The sequence below is a fragment of the Vulpes lagopus genome, chromosome 13 (assembly GCF_018345385.1).
Source record: "Vulpes lagopus strain Blue_001 chromosome 13, ASM1834538v1, whole genome shotgun sequence".
Lineage (NCBI taxonomy): Eukaryota > Metazoa > Chordata > Mammalia > Carnivora > Canidae > Vulpes > Vulpes lagopus.
In genome coordinates, this window is record NC_054836.1 from 43260690 (window position 1) to 43278474 (window position 17785).

Consider the following 17785-nt stretch of genomic DNA (forward strand, 5'->3'; position numbering starts at 1 on the left):
CGTTTAATGGAGAGGAGAAGGCCTAGCCATTTCTGGCAGAGGGAGAAACTTGTGTGATGTGACTAATAATACAAGGACCCATGCCCACCTCGCAGGCACGGCCCCTGTGGTCCTGTAGTGGATCAGATAAGACAAGATGCAGGCTGCTGGCTATAGATTCTCAGGAGATTTCCCACTCTCCACGCCTCCACCTGATCATATTATGGGAATCAAGTACCATCCTAGGTCAAGCCAGACTTGGAGAGAAGCTTCCACAAAGACTCTATAGCTTCCTAAAGCATATCAACTTCCCCAATATCCTCCCACCCCAAGATTGTAACACCCCACATCCTAGTGGAGGTGGAGGTGGTGGATGGAGTGGGAGACAAGGTAGAAAAGACACAGTGATGAGATCTGTGGCTGTTGTCATTTGTGCCCTTAAATGCAGACCCATCTTGCCCTAGTGCCTTCCGGGCAGATGGAGATCCCCAGTCTCTATCGGAGAACTGACAAGTCCAGCCATCTTGCTACTCCATGCTAATTTCAAAACCTCCAAATCTCTTTTCCCTCCAGAGCTCTGAAAAAGCCCAAGGTCAAGAGAAACAGTTATTTACCACAGACATTTAAATTTGCTTATCTAGGAAGGAAGGAACAAAGTTTGGACATTCTGGTTATCTCAGCTTAAATCAGCTTAAATGTCAGCATAGAGGCCACAGGAGAGTTTCTGTAGGCTATTGTCATCCCTAATAGGAAATGGCATTGAGATTTTAAGTTGTGCACAGGCATGGAAGCGAGATTGGCCCAGGTATGTTTGGGGATCGAGGTCTGCAGGGTATGGGCCTCTGAGCAGCGTGCATGTCCAGGCACACCATTGGGTGTGTTGTGTGTACAGTAAGTGCTTGAGGTGGAGAGGGTGCCATGATTTGAGATCCCAATAGAAAGGACCCAGGGTGTAGAAATATGCCATTTTGAAAGGAAACATCAGTGTGCCAAAGATTGTTCGTTGTCCTCCCGGGTCCATTGTAGCCATCCTTCCTTTCATAGTAATAGAATTTTTTAGCTGGGCACATGGCTGCCAAATCAAAACTACATTTCCCAGCCTCCTTTGCAGCTGTGTGACCAAGCAAGGGAGTTCTGATCATAGGGATGTTAAGTGGAGTGTTCTGTGCCAGCTTCTGGAAACCTTCTTCAAGATGTGGTACATATGGACTCTTTGCTTTTTATTCTTCATCCTTTATCTTGCTACCTGGAACATGGATGCTTCCATCGTGGGCAAGGCCATACAATGATGGAGAAATAAGAGAGAAAGACATGGGGGAACCCAATATTGTGTGGCACTGTGTGAGTCCTGGATTTCTATAAGAGACAAACGAAATTGGATTTTGTTAAAGTCACTGATGTTGTTGTTCTTCTTATTATTTTGGCAGGAATACCATTTCTGTGGTATTGTCTCTTTCAGTGCATAAGGAGGGACATGATGTTGATCTGTCCCATTGTTGGTGATGGTGACTCTGATCACTTGGGTGAATGTCATAGGGGCCAACTTTCTGTATTCTAAAGTGACAATTTTTTCCCCATTCATAGAGGTGCTTTGAGATTATATAAATGTCCTGTTCTCATCAAACTTTGACCCACTAGTTTAAGCATCCATTGATGATTCCTGCGTGAATGAATGATTATTATGCTAGTTGTCAAATGGTTATTTGCCAATTCCATCTTTCTATTTGCCAATTCCAACATTCTTTCTATGTTTATTAGTTGACATTCAAATATGAGGAGGAACTTCCTTCCTTCCTTCCTCCCTCTGCCTGGATGGCCCTATTGCACAGACCTGCACAGATGGCAAGACCCATCACCCTGGGACTCAGGAAGTCTCATGTGCTTTGGGCTGAATGAAAGGCCAAATCTCACCATGGTTGTGGCTGTCGCGCTTCATCTTGCTGGGGCCTGGCTGAGGCTGGGTCTTTCTTCCATCTCCAATCTCACATTAGTGGCCATATGAAGTAGAGTTTGGGAGGTGGCCAATGAGGTGGGGCTGTGTAGAGAGTTAGAAGAGGAACTGCTCCTTCATGTTGCCAAGGACAATAACCTGGAATGGACTCCCCGTCCTGACCTCTGGGAGTGGTGGCCAGATGGCTGGGAAGGACTGAGGGTCACGTCATTAGAAGGACTCTCACAATGTCCTTCCAACCCAGCTGGTCTAGAGATGTTACACCTGGTCAGATCCATGCTCCCACCTCTGTTCTCTGGAGCCCGCTGACCCAGGTAAATGCCCAGTCTGGTCCTGCTCTCAAGGAGCCGAGGTTGGAAGAGGATCCATTCAGTCAGTCCCAACCTGGAGCATCTTGGAGGAGGCAGCACATGAACCACAACTCTCACAACATAATGCAGCAGGCCTGTTCTAAGGCCCATACCATGCCAGCTGGACCCTGCCCCAGAGCCCCCTGGGGCACCAGGAAGAAGCCAAGGACCTCATAAACTCCTGTGGTCAGACTCACACAAATGACACAAACTCGGATACCTAGAGCCACTGCTGAACAGAGATGCGTATGATTTTACACATGCACTTGTGTGTATGCACACACGTCACAGACGCTGTAACAAATGCCTAAGAAACAAATGCCCTCATGACATCTAGAACATTGAAATTACTTATATTTACTCATGTGGTTCTCCCCTACCCTGTGCTCCATCCTCCCCCTTCTGAATCATGTGGTCTTTGCTCCCTTGCTCTTTTTCTTTTTTTTAAAGATTTTATTTATTTATTCATGGGAGACACACACACACACACACACACACACACACACACACACAGAGAGGCAGAGACACAGGCAGAGGGAGAAGCAGGCTCCATGCAGGGAGCCTGACATGGGACTCGATTCCGGGTCTCCAGGATCATGCCCTGGGCTGAAGGCAGCGCTAAACCACTGAGCCACCCCGGCTGCCCCCTTGCACTTCTTTTTTTTTTTTAAAAAAGCTTTACCGGAAAGTATTATATCTTATATCCCTACAAGTTCTGATTTTCTGGTTGAAGTTGTTTTACGTTTACGCGAAGATATGCTGCATGTAGTCTTTTGGGAATTAACTTTTCCCACTCACAGTTCCATTGCTGAAAGCTCAGCGAGTTGTTAGGGGAAGAGATTACAGCTGATCACCGTGAGGCCGATGCTCTTGGTGGCTAATGCCAGTTTCGTGCTAGTCTGTGGCATGGAGAAATTCTATTTGCTGGGTACTGGGGTCACACTCTATAGCTTTGATTTACTCAGCAGCTCCATTTTACGGCACTCGGAAAAGCCTATTTTTCTTTCTTTTTTTTAGATTTTATTTATTCATTCATAGAGGCACAGAGAGAGAGGCAGAGACACAGGCAGAGGGAGAAGCAGGCCCCATGCAGGGAGCCCGACGTGGGACTCGATCCCGGGTCTCCAGGATCGCGCTCCGGGCTGCAGGCGGCGCTATCCCCGAAGCCTGTTTTCCTTTGGGGATGCTTATCGATACTTATAATGATTGGGTCCTTATTTCCAGGACCCCTGTATAAGACGCTTGGTGCTCAATACCGGCAGTGTCATTATGGGACCGCAGGCACTAAGCGGGTGAGGGACTTGTCCTTTAATTTCTGCACGGAGCTCGCAGGGACCCGGGCCTCCCTGCCCCGCCCAGTCCCGGCGCCCAGGTCCCCGGGCCTCAGTGGGCCCAGGAGCCAGCTGCGGGGGTCCTCAGCGGCGGGAGGCGGCCTCGTCCCCGCTCCCCGCCGCGGGCCACCAGGGGCGCCGAGCGGAGGCCGGCGCGGGGCCGGAGCTGAGCCGCGCAGGACGCTCCTCCCCTTGCGCCCGCCCTCCCAGCCCGCGGGCTCCGGGGAAGGGGAGGAGCGCTCCCGGCTCCGGGGACACGGTCGCCACGGCAACGCGGCCCCACCGGCCCCAACGGACCGGGGCCCGGGCTGCGGCGTCCGGCCTCGTCGGCAGAGCCGCGGCATGGACAGCCTCTTCGTGGAGGAGGTGGCCGCCTCCCTGGTCCGGGAGTTCCTCAGCAGGAAGGTAGGTCGCGCCGCCGGCGCCGCTCGCGGCCGCTGCCCCAGGGAGGGGGCGCCGGACCCGCACCTCCGCGCGGGGGGAGCCGCCGCCGCCGCCCGGCCCGGCCCGGGATGCCCGACGGGAGCGCCGCTAGCCCGGGGCCGGCCGAAACTACATTTCCCAGGAGGCATCGCGGGCCCCCGCAGCGCCCGCCGGCCCCGCCGCCCGCCCCGCCGCCCCGCGCTGGCCCCCCCATCCCGCCTCTGCGCGGGGGCGGCGGCGCGGGCCTCCCTCCCCCGGGCCTCCCCCGGGCCTCCCCCGGGGGCACAGCCGCCGCCTCGTCGCGGCCGGGACCGGCCTCCCGCCTCCCGGGTCGTCGAGCCCTGGGGTCGTGCGAGGTCCCCGGCGGCGGCGGGAGCTCAGAGGCTGCAGGCCGTGGCGGCTTGCAGCTTGCCCCGGGTCGCACCGGGAGAGTTTTCCGGGAGGCCCTTAAGCATCAGCAGCTGCAGCGGAGGTGGGGACTCCGTGGGAGACCAGAGGTCGCTGCAGGTGACTGCGGAAGCCTCTGCCGCCTTCTGACCCCTTCTCTAGGGCTCGGCACTGGGTGGCTCAGTTGGTTAAGCATCTGCCTTCAGCTGGGGTCGTGACCCCAGGGAGCTGGGATTGAGCCTCCGCGCTGGGCCCCCCTGCTCACTTGAGCAGGGGCCCTGGGCCCGTGTCTGGATTAAACATACACACGAGCAAAATCATTTTTTTTTTTTTGACGGGGGGGGGGGTGGGGCTGTGCGGAAAAGGGGAAGGGCCTTGGAATCGGGTGGAGCGGTTCAAATACTGGCAACCGGTTATCAGAGTGTGAGCCTGGGTGCGTCACACTGCCTCAGTTTCCTTATTTGTAAAACAGGATTGATAAGACCCACCGTTTGCAGATTTATGATGAGGATTAATAATAATATATGGGCAGTCCCCAAGCATTGTATATGGCACCTAGTAGGTACCTGTAGTCAGCGTTGTCTTCACCTCTCGCCCCTCTCGTGCATCTGTTTTGAAAGTGTCTTTCTTTGCTTCTTAATAATGTTTCTTTTTAATTTAAAAGTTATTATTATCATTTTAACAAAGATTTTAATCACTTATTCATGAGAGACAGAGAGAGAGAGGCAGAGACACAGGCAGAGGGAGAAGCAGGCTCCATGCAGGGAGCCCAACATGGGACTCGATCCCGGGACTCCAGGATCATGCCCTGGGCTGAAGGCAGGCGCCAAACCACTGAGCCACCCAGGGATCCCCAGTGCCTCTATTAAAAAAAAAAAAAATTAAATGCAATGTGGCTTCATTGTATCTGCTCTGTGTTTCAGGCTAATTGACCTTCCATCACCAAGTCTTGGCTGCACATCTGATGTCAATGACACGCCCTGGGAGGCTGCCCACTATCATTTCTTTGAAGCCTGGGTCACCAAGCAAAACTCTCAGTTTTCCTCTTACCTTTCCTTTCTTAAGAGTACAAATGAAACCCAAAGTCCTCCCCAGATACCTAAGGCTCCTCTATAGCTCCACCCCAGTGTACCACCCCAGTGTGGGTTCCAGCTTCTCCCACATGCTTTTGCCTGTTCTACCCACGGCCCACCCCAGGTCTGTTTCCTTCAGGAAGTCTTCTTGGATAACTTCCATTGGAATAACTGACTTACCTTGTCTGTGGCTTGCTCACTGGTGCTCACATTATAATTTATATGTCTGCCTGTCTCGCCCACGAGACCAGTCCGCAGAGCTGACACCTGATCTGGGTGGAGCCTTGGCCGTGTCTGGTTCACCCGGCCCTTCTCCCTCCCATTTTTCATCTGGGCACACTAAAGCCCTGACCTGACCAAGGAGTTGCCCACAGTCACTCAGAAAGTTGTGGAGAGGTGGGACTGCCGTGTAGACCAGCTGTGCTTTCCTCATCAGCTTCTTTCTGCTCTGGTGCAGAGACCGCGTACTCCCCTCAGGGCTTGCCATGAGGCCGGTATAACCTAGAGAGTTCCCATCATGGTGTGAGGTGCCTTCTGGTTGCCTGTTTGTTTTCTCAGATCCTCGTAACAGGCCTGAAAGACAGGAACACTTACTCCGTTTCATGTAAGACGATCATGAGACTAGGGGGCAAAGAAACTTGCCCACAGTGAGCAAGTTAGATCTTGTCAGGCCTCAACTCAAAACCCTCTATGAGCTTCCTGCTACAAGCAGCATAAAATCCAAGGGAAGACCTCACTGCCTCACCTGGGCTATGAGGCTCTCTCTGACCCTGTGCAGGGGGTGCCTCCGACCTCACCTGCTGCGACTGCCTCCTCTGCCCTCTACCCTACATCGTACCCAGCTACGCTGGCCCCCTTCTAAGTGTGGGCTGCCCTCGGAGAGTCATGAGCATCTCCTGCAATGTCAGGGTGCTCCAGGGTGACTCTTCTTGTGCCCCAGCCTCCCTCTCCTGCAGTCACTTGTTCCCATCCTACTTATGCCACCTTTCCAAGCGGGCATGTCCTGGGCCTGTGGTCACCAGTACCCTTCCTGTAATCTGTGCAAGCAGTCTGTCATCCTCACTTGCAGCTCGCCTCCTTAGCAGCCTGCCCGTCATAAACTGTTCTTCAGTCTCACTCACATCTGCATTCCATAGTTCCTGCCAACTTTTCCCGGGGCCCTCCAGTCCTGTTGTGACCTCTCCCCACTTCTTACCCTCCCGTTGTTATAATCACACCTTCAACAACATGCTCACCTCCCTTGCCCTTCACTTCTTTCATCATGTTCCCTCCGCCAATCCCCCAGCCCTCCGAGTTTTCAGATTCCCTTTGGCCTCCTCCATGCCTGCCCCTGCAGTGCCGAACGGGGCTGGAGAGAAACACAGCAACATGTGGATGGTTTCAGGCCCCCCAGTCCCCTGAGGCCTCAGGCATGGCTGCCCTCCTGGTTAGAGCTCCCCAGCCTGCCCCCTCTCTCCGCTCTGGGATGGCTGTTTCACACCTGCCCTCTCATCTAAGCTCACACAACAACTTCCCTGTTCTCATCGCACCAAGAAAACAAGCAGTTTTGAGAACCTCCCCCAGCACACACACGCAGGCTGTACCACTCCAGTTATGAACCTTCCTGGGCCTGGACCTTCCCTCTGCCTCCCTGCTGCTCTTACCAGGTTATTCTCCATGCTCCTGGGAAAGGCCAGCCCCTCCCTGCGTGTCATCCCCTCTTGCCTGCGTGAGGGCACAGCAGCAGTTCTCTCTCTCTGTTGCATATATATTTTGTCTTCTCTACTGTCGTTCCTACAGAACCCCCTCTTGATTCCCAGGTCCCTCCAGCTATTGGGTCATTTTTCTTCTCCCTCTTACAGCCAAACCCCATGAAAGAACTATGTGTGCTCTGATCCTCATCCTTCCTGCTTGCTCAAGCCTGCTCTAATCAGGCTTCTGTCCCTACTGATCCATGGAAGCAACTCTTGTCAAGTTTATCAATGACCTTTAACTTACAGTTCCCACACTTCTTGATCTAACACTGTGTTTGGCACAGTGTTTTGTGCCCTTCTTTCTGGAAACTCATTCCGCTTGGCTTCTGGAGGCCACCTTCTGTGTTGTGTCCTCTAACCTCTCGGGGTGTTTGCTGGTCCCTCTCATTTCCTGGAGCTGTGCCTGGGGACTCAAAGACTCAGTGTTTTCTTCTCTTCTTCGCTCATTTTCCAGGTGCCTCCTCCAGCCTCCTGGATTCCAGGGCCATCAACATGATGATAATTCCCAAATGCCTGTCTGGCCAAGATCTCTCCCCGAACTCTTACATTCTTACCAACTGCCAGTTTGACATTTCCCGTTGGATATACAACGAATATCTTAACATGTCCAAAACCCAATTCTTGATCCCCTCTGAGGCTTGCAGCTTTTCCCATTTTGATAGGCAGTGTCACCATCTTTCTGGTCACTTGGGCCTAAAGCTTTGCAGTCGTTCCTGGCTTTTCTCCCTCTTGTATACCCCACATCCAGTCCATTAGTACATCTGTTGGCTTTACCACCAGAGCATATACAGCATGCAGCCACCTCTTTCTACTTGTGCTGCAACTGCCCTAGTCCAAGCCACCTCTGTCTTTCATGTGAGCTGTCCCACAGCATCCTAACTAGTTTCTGCTTAAATCCTTGCCTCCAAAAATCGGTTCCCAACCTAGTAGCCAGTGATCCTTTACAAATACAAGCTCCTGTTTCACCCTGCCCCTACCTGCCCCCCCCCCCCCCCCCCAAGATTTCACTGAAGTCAACAAGCCTTTCCTTTTCAGGCTCTAGGCAACCTCTCTGACCTCGTTTCCTGCCATTTCCCCCTGGCCACGTGGCTCTAGCTGCACTGGCCTTAGGGCCTTTGTACTTGCTTTTTCTTGCCATGAACACACTTCCCTGAACTGTCTGCATGGCCTGTTCCCCTACTTCCCTCACATCCCTGCTCTAATGTCACCTAATCACGAAATCTTTCCTGATTTTTGTAAAGTATCAAACCTCCTTGCACCCCCTCCTGGTCCTTTCTGTTTCCTGCTCTGCTACACTTCTTTTCCCCACAGCATATTAGAGTTGTTGGCTTTTCCCCATAGAATGTAAGCTCCATGAGGGCTAGGACTTTGATCTGTTTACTCCTCTGCCTCCAGCAGCTAAACTAGTAGACTAGTGGTTCATTCCCTTCATTTGACAGATGGGAAAACCGGAAGACAGGAGTGAGCCTGCAGATGATGCTCAATAAGTAGCTGACTATCTAACAGTGTCCTTCTCTGTGTCTCTGCTCTCATTTTATTTGTCTGCATAGTAGTGGACGTTAGCAGCTGCCTGCTGTACATTTACCCCTGTTTGTGGTCCACTTCCCCAACAGAATGTCAGTTCTGTGAAGGGGTGAGGTTTGTCTTATTCCATTGGTATCTCCTGCATCTAGAACAGCCTGCTGCATCGTAGGTACATGGGAAATGTTTGTTGAGTGATAAAGGTTAAGCGGACCTGGATGGGACTGAGGACTGGCTGATTCCTGAGGGATCCTTGTCCACTCCTGCAGTGGCTTCCAAATGTCATCATGTACCACCATCCTGGGGAGTTTGTTAAGTGTGCCAAGACTTGCTGATCTGAACTCCTGACAGACATAAAGAGTTATCCAGCAGAGGGGGACTCTCATGGTTTCTGCCTCGCTCTCATTGGCTGGAAAGCCATGGGGAAACCCAGATGCAATGTAGGTACTTGCTGTGACCTTCTCCCTCTAACTCCCAGTTCATTCTCCTTAGGGCACCCAGGTATGCCTCTGCCTTTCCCCCAACATGCACACCCATTTCTTTCTGTTCCTCCTCCCTAAGACTTCCCTTTTATTCTCTTTGTTTCAAGGTTGTGTTCATCTCTCTTTTTTTTTTTTTCACAAATTCTGCTTCCCTCAGTTAATGACAGGAAGCAGGTTTTGTCTTGTTTTCCCATCAGTGGGAGTCTCTGTAAGATTGTGAACACAAAACCTGCGTGAGATGTTGAGGCCTGACTAGCACGAGGGGCTGGATCCACGAAGAGCAAAAGGCTCCCTTAGCACCAGGCTGAGCTGTTTGTGAGGTATCTCTTCCTCCTCTGTGTTGGGTGATCACCATGGTCCAGTGGGGTGGGCAGGCCCCAGCTTCTGTGGTTAATTTTTGGATGAAGAAGCCAGGCTTATAGTAGGGAATAGCACTTGCCATTGCTGGAGTGTCTTCATGGGGCCTTTTGGGAGGTGAGGACTGGATGATGGCAAGTGGCTTCACTAGGACCTCAGCAAACATTTACCATGTGTTTCCAGGGGCTTCAGTCCTGGCATTGCTGACTCACAGGCTGGGATGGTCAGAGCCCCCTGTTCTGTGATTCTCCTATGTTACCTGGGCAGATCAGTCCTTGCTCTTACCCGAGGAAAGAAAGGAATTGTTATTGACCTTTTGCTTATTTTTTTCCTTTTATTTATTTTTAAAGCTTCATATTCTGTGGCTCCAAATCTAGTGCAAACCCAGGGCTCCAGCCTTAGGTGAATCAGTTAAGTTACCTGAACCTCACTTTCCTTTTCTATAAAATGGGCCAACAGCTCCAACCTTAACTCGGGCCATGGAGTTATTTTAAGATTCAGAATAATAATAATAGTGAAGATGTCAAGTGTAAAGCTTATATAAAAATAAACTCCTTTTTTTAAAAAAAATATTTTATGTATTTATTTTAGAGAGAGAGTGAGGGCCAGAGAGATCACAGAGGGAGAAGAAGAAGCAAGCTCCCCACTTAGCAGGAAGCCCGAGGCGGTGCTCGATCCCAGGACCCTGAGATCAACCCTCTGAGCCACCCAGGCACCCTTCACTTGTTTTTTAAATGATTTTATTTATTTATTTGACAGAGCACAAGCAAGGGGAGGAAAGGGAGAAGCAGACTCCCCGCTGAGCAGGGAGCCTGATGTGAGATTCGATCCCAGGACCTGGGGATCATGACCTTAGCCAAAGGTGGCCCCTTAACCGACTGAGCCATCCAGGCGCCTAAAAATAAATTCTTAAGTCAGTTTTTGGTCCTTGTAATTTCCTTGCAAGGAAGGCAGGATAGGCAGGATAGGAATGATCATAATGAGCATCAACAGTCTTTTATTTATAACCTACATCAGAGAACGGAAGGTTTTGATTTAAAATGAAGATAATGATTCAGATTTCTTCCCGCAGGGCTTAAAGAAGACATGTGTGACCATGGACCAGGAACGCCCACGCTCTGACCTCAGCATAAACAGCAGAAATGATCTCCGCAAGGTTTTGCATCTTGAATTTCTCTACAAGGAGAACAAGGTACGTGCTTTTTAAGGTGTGGTGTAATGTTCTGGAACTGAGCTTGGCAATGTCAGAGCACTGGCGGGGCCCTGCCAAGCTGTCGGAGACGGTGGTGGCAGGAGGCTTGCCGTGCCTGCGGCCAGGGGAGCAGCAGACCCGGCCAAGTGCTGACAAATCCCGAGTGTGAGTTCGGTTTCCAGCCTCATGGAGGCCCTAGGCTGCCCCCCCGGGGGCCTGTTGCGCATGTGTGGCGGGAAGCTCACCTTGAACCCGGGCTCTTGACAGTTACTCCCTGTGCTCCCTCCTCCCCTAGGAGGCTGTTTTTAGCCAGACCGTACTTAGGAATATCATATTCGGTTATACTAAAATTTTCCATTCCCTGCCCATGTAAGATTTTCCTTCTTCAAATCTGAGTAATAGCTTATTTTTAAGTCTACTGTGACATTTAATTTAGGCAGAAACGGGGCTTGGGCTCAGCTAACCCTGGTGCCTTGGAATTGGGGAGGGTGGGGGGCTTCCCTGATCCCTCAGCCCCACCACCTCCCCCCAACCCTGTAGTTGTCCCTTGTCGTGCTCAGCACACTTATAATAGAGTATGTATGTGTGGTTGTTTAATTACCGTCTGCCTCCCCACCACTTTGGATGCAGCAGGAGGCCCGAGACTGGCGTCTCTTTTGTTCACTGTTGTGTCCGTGTACTTAGCCTGTTGCCCAAGGACATAGAGAATAGTCTCTATATGTGTTTGTGGGTTATATCATTGGCCGACTGTCTGAATGAAGCTACCGTTCTGGCTTAATTGTTTCTTTCTGCCACAAAGACAGAATCTTCTAATCTGATCGAGGAATGGGCTCTCCAACAGATGTGGTCTTGTGGTAGGGCATTGTGGTAGAGTGGGAAAGAACCTAATGGTCAGGTAGTTTAGCATTTATCGTCATTTTTTAAAAAGGCAATACAATGACATATCCTGCGGATGTCCACACGTATGAAACTAAGAAGGAAGCCCCATGGTTGAATTGGGGATGAAGAGGACTTGCCTTCTTGGCCTTCTTGGGCAGCCCCTCAGGACTGGGCTAAGCAGCTTTTCAACTGCTGGGAGATTGGGGGCCTCACTTAGGGGAGCTGCGAGCCACAGAAAAGTAGCCTATCCAGGTGACACAGTGAGGTATGGGGCAGGAGTGAGGCTAGAACCGGATCTTCTGATTCTCAGTCCTGCCATAGTAATAATGGTGGTCAGGCCTCCTGTGATTGTAACCCTCTACTCAAACGAAATCTTAGCAGATGGGGCTGAAATGCCAGCCCTTTGGAGGGCTGTTTCTGAGATGCCCAGAGGAACCTCAGAAGAGCTTGTAAACTACCTTCCTGCCCATCATCACCCATTGGGAAGCTCAGGCTAAGTTTCCCTGAGTAAAGTGAAGGATGGCATCAACCTACAGGAACATTCGGGTTGCCAGAAGTTTCTGTGCCCCACTTTGATGAGAAAAGGGCGGTGGCAGCCAGGTGCAGTCCTGTTGTTGGCTCAGTGAAGACATTAGCTCGATGCCCTTCTCATCTTTGGTCTTGGGGGTGACAGCAGGGCCCCACCACCTCCTCCCTGTGTTCAGCTGGAGGCCCGTAGACCCAGGCAGCAGATATCCAGCCCACCTCCTTTTGCTATGTTTGTAAGGCAAGAATGTGGACTGTACATGTTAGAAAGATTTTTTTTTCCACAGAAAGTGAGACAGGTAATAGGAAAATCAATTAACCATGCTGGTGCAGTGGGAATTTTATGTAAATGCAACTTTACCTAATTTCCTGGAATCATCTTTGCCATTCAAGTTGCTTTTACTTCTCCACTGTAATAGTTTCCCTAGGGTAATAATTATCTGAAGATACTTAAGATATTTCCATTAGGTTTTGATAAGTGCCCTGATTATTTGATTGATATAATAGTTATTATATAGTGAATTGAGCTTATATTTTACAGAACAATATATTTCTTAATCTATCTGTTGCATAGTAATTTTGACATTTGCACGCAGCTAGCCTGATTGTAGGAAAGCCCCGCAATTTAATGTTAATTCCAGTAACTTGTTTTTCCCTACTCATAGTACGATATACAAAAATGCCTATGCAAAATTGAGGTTTTGAAAAATGGTGTCCAGATTCACATAAAGGCTGTGTCTGTTCTGAGCAGAGTGTTATGAAAAGCCATAAAGTGTAATTCAGGTTATCTAGGGCTATAAATCTCTTATATTGAAAGAAAAAGCTAGAAGGTCAAAATAAATCATATAACATCTTTCCCCTGACTCTCTTCCTCATGAGTTTCATTTAGACTTAGACAAAATTGTTTTTTTTGGGTTCCACCCTAAGAAAATAAAGCTGTCCCCTGATTCTAACTGCCTGATAAATCTGTTGTTATTGGTCATAACCCATCTGGCTGTGGGTGCTGGTCCCAGAGTCCTGCTGCATAGACCCAGGCACTAGGAAGGAGGGAGGGCTGCATGTGCCTGAGGGGCTCTCTGCCAGGTGCTTTGTCAGGTGCTCTACTGCTCTCACTGCAGTCTCATCAAATGCCAGCCCTCCAAATGCCCCATGTCTGGCCACACTTGCCAACAGCTTGGGGTTCCTGGACAAGTGGGGTGGGGACTGACACAGTTATGTGGCCTGAGGTCAGACTGTGGATTGCTGCTTGGATGACTGTGTTTGTCCAAGTGACTTAGAGGAATTTTAAGAGAAATCAGGACTCTAATCTTTGCAATTTAAGACACAATAGGGCCTGGGAATATATATCTCTAAAAACCTCCAGAGATGACATTTGGCATGATTAGGGTTGGGAAATACTGATGTCATTTCATTTCCTTTTTTCTCTCCTTTTCTTTTTCTCTCTCTTTTTTTCTTTCTCTCTTTTCCTTCCTTCCTTCCTTCCTTCCTTCCTTCCTTCCTTCCTTCCAGAGAGAGAAAGAGAGAGAGAGTAAGTGCAAGTGGAGGTGGGGAGGGGCAGAGGGAGAGGGAGAGAGAATCCTAAGCAGGCTTTGCACTCAGCACGGAGTCTGACTTGGGGCTTGACTTCACGACCCTGAGATCATGACCTGAGCTGAAATCCAGAGGTGGATGCTTAACTGACTGAGCCACTCCGGTGCCCCTGATGTCATTTATTTCTAAAACCAATTATTGAAGAGTTTTAATGTTTTTAAGATTCAGGTATAGATTGAGACAGTCCTGACGGCCTCTCTGTGTTCTTTGCAATAACCTGCTGTGGTACCATCCCTGCAAGCCCCAGCACCCAGTGTTAAATGCAGAGTATACAACCTATGAGAATACTCAGGTCCCAAATGTTTATAAGTTTGTAGAGTTAATGATCCCTGAAGATTTAAGTTTTTTTTTTTTTTTTAAATGAAAGGCTATTTTCTAAAGTTATTCCTATGAGGAAAACTAAGAGGAAATTTGCTTGGGTGTTTTTTCTGTTTATCTTGTATTTTATTACAGCTGTTGGTTGAATCGCCTGACCAATGCATTGGATGTCCATTCTTTTAGGGTAGAGATTTTTGTCTTCATCTCCGTGTTGTAACACAGTGCCTCACGTCTGAGAGGCAGTCAGTGGACATTTGCTGAGAGAGGGTATGAATGTAGGAGAAGCTGATAAACTGTTAAGGAATTGGAAGAGCATCGTTTCTGCCCTTCCCCTGAAGCTGTACATATGACTAATGATTTTTGTTTTCTTCCAATGATAGGCAAAGGAAAATCCTCTAAAAACAAGCCTTGAACTCATCACCAGATACTTTCTGGATCACTTTGGAAATCCTCCCAACAATTTAACTCAAGAAACACCAATCCCTGCACTCTCAATTCCAAAGAAAAATAACAAATTAACATCAAGGTGCTCAGAGACCATGCTGGTAAATATATATGACCTTGCAGATGAAGATTCAGGATGGAGAACATCATTGTCAGAAACAAGCAAAGCCAGGTATCTCTTATTTACACCATGGATTAGTCTCTTATCGCTGCTGTGACACATGACTATGAACCCAGTGGCTATAACAGGGTTTTCCAGAAAAGCAGAACCAGTAGGATATGTGTGTGTGTGGGTATGTGAATACATGTAAGTATATATACAAATAGTGTATATATATATATACACACACATATTATATTGGTTTTATATATCCCATATAAGGAGATTTGTTTTATAATTTTACTTTTTTTTTTTTTTTACTTCTTAAATTTTTTTTTTTACCCTTTTTTCTTTTTTCCTAAGAAGGCTTTATGCCCAGGATGGACCCCAGTGTGGGACTTGAACTCACAACCCTGAGATCAGGACCTGAGCTAAAATCAAGAGTCGATGCTTAACGAACTGAGCCACCCAGGGGCCCCAATTATAAAGAAATTTATCTTAAGGAATTGGCTCACATGATTGTGGGAGCTGGAAAGTCTGAAATCTGTAGGGCAGACTGGCATGCTGGAAGCTCAGGAAGTATTCTGTGTTACAGCCTTGAAGCAGAATTCTCTGGGAAACCTCAGTTTGCTCTTAAGACCTTTAACTGATTGGATGAGGGCCACCTGTGTTATCTAGGGTGATCCTCTTTGCTTAAAGTCAACTGACTGTAAATGTTAGTCATAAAAAAATACCCTCAGGGAAGCATCTAGGCTAGTGTTTGACCGAACAACAAGGCAAATAGCCTAGCAAAGTTGACATGTAAAATGTCACCATCACCGTGTCTTAAAGCAACACAAATTTATTATTCTCCAGTTCTGAGGTCAGAGGTTCAAAATTGGTCTCACCGGGTTAATGGCAAAGTGTCAGTAGGGCTTGTTCTTTCTAGAGACTTTTGTGGGGGAGAATTGGTTTCCTTTCCCTTTTTGGCTTCTAGTGGCCACCTACATTCCTTGGCTTGTGGCTGCTTCCTCTGTCTTCAGAGCACATCACTCCAGCCTCTGTTTCTGCCATGGCATCTCCTACGCCTGACTCTGACCTCCTGCCTCTCTCTAAACAAGCAACCTTGTGACTCTAATGGGCTCTCCCAGACAATTGAGGATAATCTTCCCATCTCAAAACCTTAACACATGTGCAAAGTCCTTTTTCCACAGAAGGTAGCATTCACAGGTTCTGGGATCAGGCCATCTGCAGGGTCCATTATTCAGCCTCCGCATTGTGTGCCTTCAGATTCCCTGTTGTGGAGCACTGTTACTTTCCTTGGAGGCCTTGAGGATGGAGGGGGATGCCGAGGAGGATGCTTATGATTCAAATGTTTAATGTTTGTCAGCTTCAGGGGCTTGCTGGGTTTGCATTTTCTTAAAGAAATAGGGGTATAGACTTCTAAAAGCAACTTAATGCTGTAGAGATGAAAACATCTGAAAAAATAAGGCCTTTTAGAACTCTTAGGAAGGAAATTAATTGCCATTCTTGATTGAACCTCCAGTATTGGAAAGCACTGATATTAAATTACAACCTTAATATGCTGTCTGTAGTCACTAGCGAGTCTAACTCCCTGGGGCTGGATGCTTCCTTCTGGCTCCGCTGAGAAGCATTTTCTTTCCCAAGGATAGCTGAGGGGTAGGGTCTGGCCAAAGGACGAGGACCACTGAAAACATTAACTCAAGGCTTAAGACGTGAAAGTGAGTTAGAGTAGTTTGGAAGAAGATGGTTCTTCCTTCAGAGGTGCTTACTGCCTGGCTGGGAAAATAAATATTTCTGAGGTGATAAAGAACTAGCAGAAGTGGGGGCTTCCGAGTTCCACCCAGTTATCCAAGCTACAGACTTGGGTATTATTCTACTCTATCATTTTTGTCTCTGTGAGCCCTTAATGATATTAGACTCTTGCCTGCTTTCTCTGCCCTGACAGCAGTGCCTCAGTTCACACCTCCTCTCTTGCCTGGGCTAACTCCTATAGACTCTTCCTTGGTTTCCAGGCCTCTGGTGATCTGCTCAAATCCCCCTTCCACCTAAGATAGTGTGAGCTTCCCACGAACAAGCCTGGTCATGCTGCTCCCCTGTGGAACGGCCTTCAGATGCTTCCCATGACTTCCAGGATGAAAACCAAACTCCTAAGGGTAACTTGCAAAAACTTTTTCCGTGATCAGCCTGTATGGCTCACCTTGGCCTGGCCTGCTCTTATAGATAGGCCTTTGTGCTAATGCCTGGGGCATTCTGGTTATCTCCTGCGTGCTCATTCCTTCACACTCAGGGCTGGCTTCTCTGTAAGTCTTTGGTTGACCCAAGCTGGTTCTGGAACCTTCCTTTGCTGGATATGCCCCTGTCATAGCACACACATGACTGCTTCTCTCATGCGTGACCCAATGCTTGGTAGTCAGCAGCTTGGGATAGAGCAGCAGTCAATGCCCCTTTAGGCCAGAGTCCAATGGTAGAAAACATGCCAGCCTGTGTCACAGGAGTGCTGGGCTGTGGCTGATCCATCACAGATGATAGGTAAGAGTACTCTTGAGCTGGGCCTCTTGCACTGTCTCTTTCTCTTTCTTCCTTGTTTGCCTCAGCATCTCATCTTCTTTTGTTCTATCTCTCTCTTTCCCCTGTATACACACACACACACACACACACACACACACACACACACAATCTCTCTCTCTCACTCTGTTTCAGTGCCAAGAAGCCCAATAAGAGAAGCCGTTGGCATGCCCAACTGAACTGAACCTGAACTGAATAGTTGGAGAACACAAAGTTTGCCACATGTCTCCATCTGTTGATCTCACTGATGTGCAGTAAGGCTGGGCTTCACGTAGCTCATGACTCTCTTGGAGGGCTGTGATTTTCTGTAATCACTCAGGTCTGGAACAAGGATGCCCTTTATATTTGAGGACACAAAACGTTCAAGGATATTTGAGAAATCCTATCATAGGTCATCAATTCTGATTTTGTTTGTTTCCTGGTCTCATTTTGTAGGTCAGACTTGCCCTGGTGTGAAAGTATTTTCTATTCTTTACCTTTAATGATAAAGCACTAGCGGGTTAGAATCATCACAGATGTATGAAGGGGCTTGCTCTGAGTTGAATGTGGGACTTATTATTGTTGTTAGCTATTGGGGAATCT

At 48.8% G+C, this 17785-nt stretch overlaps 1 protein-coding gene across 5 annotated transcripts in view; it reads left to right on the top strand.

Annotated features, from left to right (window-relative positions):
• The first annotated feature begins 3345 nt into the window (after positions 1-3345).
• Positions 3346-17785, top strand: part of MINDY4 (MINDY lysine 48 deubiquitinase 4) — a 105310-nt gene continuing 90870 nt past the window's right edge. For 2 of the 5 annotated variants that reach the window (XR_005983579.1, XR_005983580.1), the window contains exons 1-3: positions 3346-4016; positions 10660-10779; positions 14472-14707. Coding sequence is in view for 2 of the 5 variants with exons in the window: in XM_041728087.1 (XP_041584021.1) it covers positions 3954-4016; positions 10660-10779; positions 14472-14707 (419 nt within the window). In the remaining 3 variants the exon portion in view is untranslated. Of the gene's footprint in view, positions 4017-9427; positions 9551-10659; positions 10780-14471; positions 14708-17785 lie in introns of all 5 variants that reach the window. The other 3 variants (XM_041728088.1, XR_005983578.1, XM_041728087.1) reach the window with 3 other exon arrangements.